General features: G+C 40.3%; 1 protein-coding gene across 1 annotated transcript in view; it reads left to right on the top strand.

The window, feature by feature from the left end:
- The first annotated feature begins 4,362 nt into the window (after nt 1–4,362).
- Nucleotides 4,363–7,272, top strand: part of LOC103517414 (ATP-binding cassette sub-family A member 3-like) — a 29,225-nt gene continuing 26,315 nt past the window's right edge. Inside the window, exon 1 of the mRNA XM_026829521.1 lies at nt 4,363–4,414. Within this exon, the coding sequence (XP_026685322.1) occupies nt 4,363–4,414 (52 nt within the window). The remainder of the gene's footprint in view (nt 4,415–7,272) is intronic.

Below are 7,272 nucleotides of genomic sequence, written 5' to 3'. Positions count from 1 at the left end.
TTGAATTGGCAAACTTATTATTACCTATAAAGAACAGAGGATAATCATTGATTTAGACTTAGTGTGGTCGCGGACCTGAGTACCGTACAGAAACAAACACTAATGTACATAACTTTCCCATATTTCCATGCGTGTTGCCAAGAGAAGCCTTTTTTCTGATTTTCACTTCAATCAATCAGTCATTGATTAGCTTAGCCAGTGTTTTTGTATAGTTATCATATCTCTTTACAAAGACTACAGAACAAACAAATTGAATTGGCAAACTTAATTATTACCTATAAAGAACAGAGGATAATCATTGATTTAGACTTAGTGTGGTCGCGGACCTCAGTACCGTACAGAAACAAACACTAATGCGTCTTGACCACTACGCTACCGAGGCAGGTAGCGTCGCTCTACGACAAACCGTTCTTGAGATATTTTGTATACCACCTTTTTCCATTAAAGAAACATTGACTTTGGTTGATATCTGGATGGGTGACTATCCGATTTGTACCAAAATCTCTTCGCTTTCGGGACGATATGACCAAAGCACTTACAGTTCCCACTATCAAACCTCTTTGAAAAAAAAAAAAACTCACTTAGTTCCTCCAATGATGACCACTTCATTTCGGCTAAGGAAATTGATAATGTCAAAACTCTATTAGGGAATTATGTTCGTACAATAGCTTATATCTTATCTCTCCTAATGGGATGTGATCCCTTCTCATCATCTTAGTACCCGCCTATACTCAGCTAATAATTCTACAGGATCTCCAAAACGTACGGTACTTCAAGTGATTTATTAGGTTGAAAAATATTACTTTTTTGCTCTACCAGGCGGGATCTGCAAATGCTCTCAGTTTGAGCTACATCTGCTACATAGGGGGCTACCTACGAACCACGCACAAAAGAGAGCTATATAGCTATGTGGGCTATGGTTCAAAGGAGAGTAACTTTCCCATACCCCAGACTGTGTGTATACGACAATAATAATAGACTTTTGAGTGGAAGGTAACCACTAGGCGAGGTTAATGCCGGGGGCGTTCTCTACCACCTAACCCTTAGACCTTCATTATTATACGTGGTCAATTTCTCAAATAAATGACGATAAAATTCCATACCTCGGCTGGGTTCGAACCCGCAACCTCTACCAGGCGAGCGTCTTGACCACTACGCCACCGAGTCAGGTCAATGTCAACTGTACATGTACGCCAAATGGCAAATTCACGTAGACATTACGAGAAGCGTGCAAATAAAGGTTCATTTATTCCCCCCAAAAATTACTCGAAACAGACACTTTCATTGTTTTTTCCCCTTTGATTATTGGAACAAACATTTTCATTGTGAATCATCAGTTGAGTCATCCATCCAGATTTAAGTTGTGTTCTCCTGCAAACAACCTCATACAACCTCCCACGTCTGACGGGCAGACGGGGGTATTGTGAATCATCAGTTGAGTCATCCATCCAGATTTAAGTTGTGTTCTCCTGCAAACAACCTCATACAACCTCCCACGTCTGACGGGCTAAACAGGGAGCAGACCATCAAACGCCTTACCAGCCTAGCTAGCTAAAACAAGCCAAAAGTCCTCACGATGCGATGGTTGATGGCACATCTGGTACATAGCTCAGGACGAGGCAGCTAAACCTGGCTAGAAACCGTCAAACCCCCGCCCTGGCTTGCGGCAGAGCTGAGTCGTTAAAACATACAACCTACTTGTTACAAAGGCAGATACCGCCTTCTCATTTTGTCAAGAGAAGGCAAAGCTTGGCAGCTACGGGGCTCAAAGTCCAATTTTTCACTTTGGGAGTTCTAAATCTCTTGTATACTTTCCCCGCCAAGTCAATTTTGACATACTTTAGGAATATTATTGCCAAAGGCTGGCGTTTTCTTATCTTATCTTGTCCTCCTCGATTTTCGTACAATAAGGCCTCCGTTTTTACAGTTTTCTCTATCAAACCTCTTTTTTTCTTCTTCTTATAATCAGTTGAAAAAAATAATTGAACAAAGAGAAGGAACTTTTCCTCCTCTTTGTTCGATCAAGGATGAGATTCTATTCTCTACTATAAGAGGGAGCAGACCATCAAACGCCTTACCAGCCTAGCTAGCTAAAACAAGCCAAAAGTCCTCACGATGCGATGGTTGATGGCACATCTGGGTACATATTTAGTTCAGGACGAGGCAGTTAAACCTGGCTAGAAACCGTCAAACCCCCGCCCTGGCTTGCAACATAGCTGAGTCGTTAAAACATACAACCTACTTGTTACAAAGGCAGATACCGCCTTCTCATTTTGTCGAGGGAAGGCAAAGCTTGGCAGCTACGGGGCTCAAAGTCCAATTTTTCACTTTGGGATGTTCTAAATCTGTTGTATACTTTCCCCGCCAACTCAATTTTGACATACTTTAGGAATATTATTGCCTAAGGCTGGCGTTTTCTTATCTTATCTTGTCCTCCTCGATTTTCGTACAATAAGGCCTCCGTTTTTACAGTTCTCTCTATCAAACCTCTTTTTTTCTTCTTCTTCTTCTTCTTCTTCTTCTTCTTCTTATATATAATCAATTGAAAAAAATAATTGAACCAAGAGAAGGAACTTTTCCTCCTCTTTGTTCGATCAAGGATGAGATTCTATTCTCTACTATAAGGTTGTCCTGACAGACACCGAAGCGAAAACAATAGTCCGTCCCTTATACCTTTTTATTACTATTGTAATTATAAAGGAAGGACGGACTAAAAACCAAGGCTTAGGGTTCTCACTTGCTGTTAAAAATTGATTATAAAATGCAATTTCAGGACAAAATCATGGGACCTTCTTTCCTCGTTGTCCAACGTTCCACATTTGCTTGTTGGATTTCGACAATATTGGTCGACAAAAAGTTATGGCCCTTTCTATCAAACCTGTATAGCTCGAGAATTTACAGACCCCTGTTCACAGACAGAAAAGTCTCATTTTAGGTCAATAAATCAACCCTTTAAGGAATTAAAGGGTTGATTTGGATAGTTGTGGACACCCTGTAAACCTACTTATTTAACAACAATGTACGTATGAGTGCCAGGTACATAATATATATCGACCACCTAGGCTTTTGGGATTCAATTCTCCATTTGCTTCTCATATGCACTACCGATGACTCATATTGGTAACACATTACTCAAGTATGAGGCATTATATATACCCTTTGATTATTGGAACAAACATTTTCATTGTGAATCATCAGTTGAGTCATCCATCCAGATTTAAGTTGTGTTCTCCTGCAAACAACTTCATACAACCTCCCACGTCTGACGGGCAGACGTGGGGGTCCCATCAGGATAAAATCCGCCCTGGGCGGGGATCGAACCCGCGGCCTAGCGCTTACAAGGCAGACGCACTACCAACTAAGCTAACTAGGCTGGCCATCCTTGGATCTGGAGGACGGTGGTTCAAATCTAAGCTTTTAAATTTGGCGGGCTGCATAACATGATTATACTTCTTTTTAATTTGTTTGGCGGTCTCATTTAGGGATCCCAATCAATAGAGAGTGTTCCTCGTGATAACACAAGGTTAAATCGAAATAGGTTATTCTTGTTATTTGAATTCTCGTGAGAATTTGGGAGATATGGTAGCTTTGGTTCCAGGAACGGATTCAGGAATAGGTTTCAATAAATAGTCTACAAAGTTTTTTCCGTCACACACGTTTCGACTGCCTGTCACACGGTCTGAGCGTGGTTGGCTGACATTAAATGACCGTAGGTACTACTAGAGATAAAGGTACATAATATAGGGACGTAATTGGATATTGGTGCTTTATTTAGACAATTCTGACAATTTCAAACTGTCGAATTAGGACAAAGTAGTCTCTTTATCTCAACGTCAACAGAATATTGCACAGTGATGATTGAAGTAAGGTAGTGAATGCAAAGGACCACTCGGTTGACGGCACGGTGTAATTAATCCCCCCCCCTTACCCTACCAAGGACCGATAATCAACTCGCTGATAAACACACCAGCTAAGACCAATGGTCGACATAAATATGTTTGCTTTGTGTTTTATAATTTATATCAACATTTTGTTTTATTTTATGTAATGAATAATAATAATAATTAAAAAAAAATAAAAAAAAACATCAGCAACTTCCGTGGCCGAGTGGTTGGGCTTGCACATCGGAGTCCCGGGTTCGATTCCCTGTAGAATTAGGCGACTCGTAGTGATGCTGTGATATCCACAGAAATTTTTTAAAAGGCTCTTCACCTCCTTAAGGTTGTCGTCTTGGCACGCTTGGATCAAAAGGATATCGCTTGACATAGGAGACTGTTGACATATTGATTATTTGGTTCAGCACCCGTAGCCTAGTCATACAGGGGTAGATCCCAGGGATTGCTGTTGTTAGTGTCCCCGGCTATGTCACCTCGGAGTTACGATGTCAATTCGATTAGGAAAAGACCTGCGCCAGGTAAGGGAGCTAAATTTTTTCCAGAAATTCCCCGGCTATGTCACCTCGGAGTTACGATGTCAATTCGATTAGGAAAAGACCCGCGCCAGGTAAGGGAATTGAATTTTTTCCAGAAAATCCCCGGCTATGTCACCTCGGAGTTACGATGTCAATTCGATTAGGAAAAGACCCGCGCCAGGTAAGGGAATTGAATTTTTTCCAGAAACCCGCTTTTAGCCACATCTGGGGAACTGGAGATAAAACCAGGAATTTTCTCCGTGTGTTGACCCAAATTTGAGGGCTCTTTAAACATTTTGTGTATTGTGTGCTTTTGACATTCGAACGAAATGTGTAACTTCTCCTTCAGGTGTTTCAACAAATTCGTCTTTGTTTTTTTTTTTTCTCATGAACATTTTGTGGATATTTTGTTCAATTTTCTGGTGTTTTTGAGGGAAATACTGTTGTGTTTTTCGACGAAATTTGAAAGCCAACGAAAATTGTGGTGTAAAACTAATTTTTTTGGTGGTTCTCTTGATTAATTCTTGGTGGTTTTTGGTCGACTCTATCTAGTCTTTGTTGGAATTTTCGTGATTCATAGCAAAAGGCTTATTTTTACTTTCCCGATTAACAAGCATTAAGAGCTTTCCTTTGAAGTCTTTCTGGTGTTCGTGGTTCTCTTGATTAATTCTTGGTGGTTTTTGGTCGACTCTATCTAGTCTTTGTTGGAATTTTCGTGATTCATAGCAAAAGGCTTATATTTTTACTTTCCCGATTAACAAGCATTAAGAGCTTTTCTTTGAAGTCTTTCTGGTGTTCTTCTCAAATTCAGTGACGCTTTTGGCGTAGTTAGTTTTGTTTTTGGCTAATTTTATCAATTTTATGAACTTGTGGGTCAAATTTTCTGACTCACTTTTGAGAGTTTTGGGTCACTTTTCATTTTAATGAGCCGATTTACATACATATGAGTATGTATATTATGTATAGATATTGCGATTTTTGATTTTTATTTGCCATGACAAAACCTCTATTTGAGCGACTGGCAAATTCATCCTAAGCTGGTTTGAATGGAGGAGTTGCAATTGGGAAAATATTTTTAATAAAATGTCGATCTGTATTATAGTCAGAAAGTATGAGGCATTATAGTCAACCGTGTTAATGTGTGGTACTTGAGAGTTAATAGTTTTTTAATATGAAACCACTACCGTACAAATTACGTACTCATATAACTCTATGATTAGAATCAACGCTTTGTTTCTTGGGTTTGATTGAGTTCCAAGTAAACACGAATGACTCCACCATTGAAATGCCCTATTTGTACCCGTCGAGTCGAAATTACCTGTTTGAATCGGGGTGGAAAATGACGATTCCAAACGGCCTATGTCACTTTCAGTACTTTTCTCAGGCCGGTCATTCATTAACAGGTAGACCTGATAGGCTCACCTGTTCAGGCTTACCTGTCAGGTCTACCTGATAGTGAAAAGAGGAGCAAAAAAAGGTCGATCAGCGTAGCAGGCAGGCCGAGGTCCAGAATGACTCCACCATTGAAATGCCCTATTTGTACCCGTCGAGTCGAAATTACCTGTTTGAATCGGGGTGGAAAATGACGATTCCAAACAGCCTATATGTCACTTTCAGTACTTTTCTCAGGCCGGTCATTTATTATCAGGTAGACCTGATTGGCTCACCTGTTCAGGCTTACCTGTCAGGTCTACCTGATAGTGAAAAGAGGAGCTAAAAAGGTCGATCAGCGTAGCGGGCAGGCCGAGGTCCCAGATTTTTTTTTTTTTTCTTTCTTTTATTCTTTATAATCCAGGTTCGATTGTGATCCATCGAGAGACTCTTGTCAGTTTCTCAGTTTCCATATTCATTCCTCTCTATTGATTCCATTGTCGTTCGCATTCCATAATTCGATTCTAATGTGGTCGCATGCAAATTTGGTGTCCGGCTCCATTTGGCAGCGGTCCCATTTAAATTCGCGGCAAACCCAAACAAACCCAACGTGCAACGTGTGTTTGACAGGACCTAACCCTTAGAGCTCCATTATTAAGTGGTCAAAATCTCAAATAAATGAGGATAAAATTCCATGCCTCGGCTGGGATCGAACCCACACCCTCCTGTTTACCTGGCGAGCGTCTTGATAGATCAATTTTGAACAAAAAATACAATAATATTTTGATCAAATGGATCAGTTCCAATCAATGCATAATGAGAAGTCTTTGTTGAGGAGTCGGCATTTAGCGTTTTCGAGATGTTTTCTTTTGCCGTCTCTCACGTAATCAAAGATTGATACTAACACCGACTCATATCACATCTGTTGTTTGTTGTAACCTTTAATTACTCTATACATTTCGAGATGTTCGTCTCTCACGTAATCAAAGATTGATACTAACACCGACTCATATCACATCTGTTGTTTGTTGTAACCTTTAATTACTCCAGAAATTACAGAGTATATGAAGTTGTACCAGTGAGTAGTCTGTTAACACACAACGACTTGTCTGCAGACTTATCTTCCAACTTGTTCCCCAACCCTTGTCTTTTGACAGATTTTACTATGCCCGCCACACACGTTCAAGTATACTTGAGATATGAAGTTGTACCAGTGAGTAGTCTGTTAACACACAACGACTTGTCTGCAGACTTATCTTCCAACTTGTTCCCCAACCCTTGTCTTGTGACAGATCTTACTATGCCCGCCACACACGTTCAAGTATATATGTATACAAGTATATATACCTTGAGTGTGTTCAAGTTCAAGTATACTTGAATGTGTGTGGCGGGCATTAGTGCACGGGAAGCGCAGACTTCATATCTAAAACTTGCCCAACACACGTACGACCTGTCGAAAGACAAGGTTGTGAGACCAAGTTGCAAGGTAA

The sequence above is a fragment of the Diaphorina citri genome, unplaced genomic scaffold (assembly GCF_000475195.1).
Source record: "Diaphorina citri unplaced genomic scaffold, Diaci psyllid genome assembly version 1.1 scaffold1840, whole genome shotgun sequence".
In the NCBI taxonomy this organism is placed as follows: domain Eukaryota; kingdom Metazoa; phylum Arthropoda; class Insecta; order Hemiptera; family Psyllidae; genus Diaphorina; species Diaphorina citri.
Note: the sequence above shows the minus strand (reverse complement) of the source record. Positions and strands in the feature narration are given on the sequence as shown.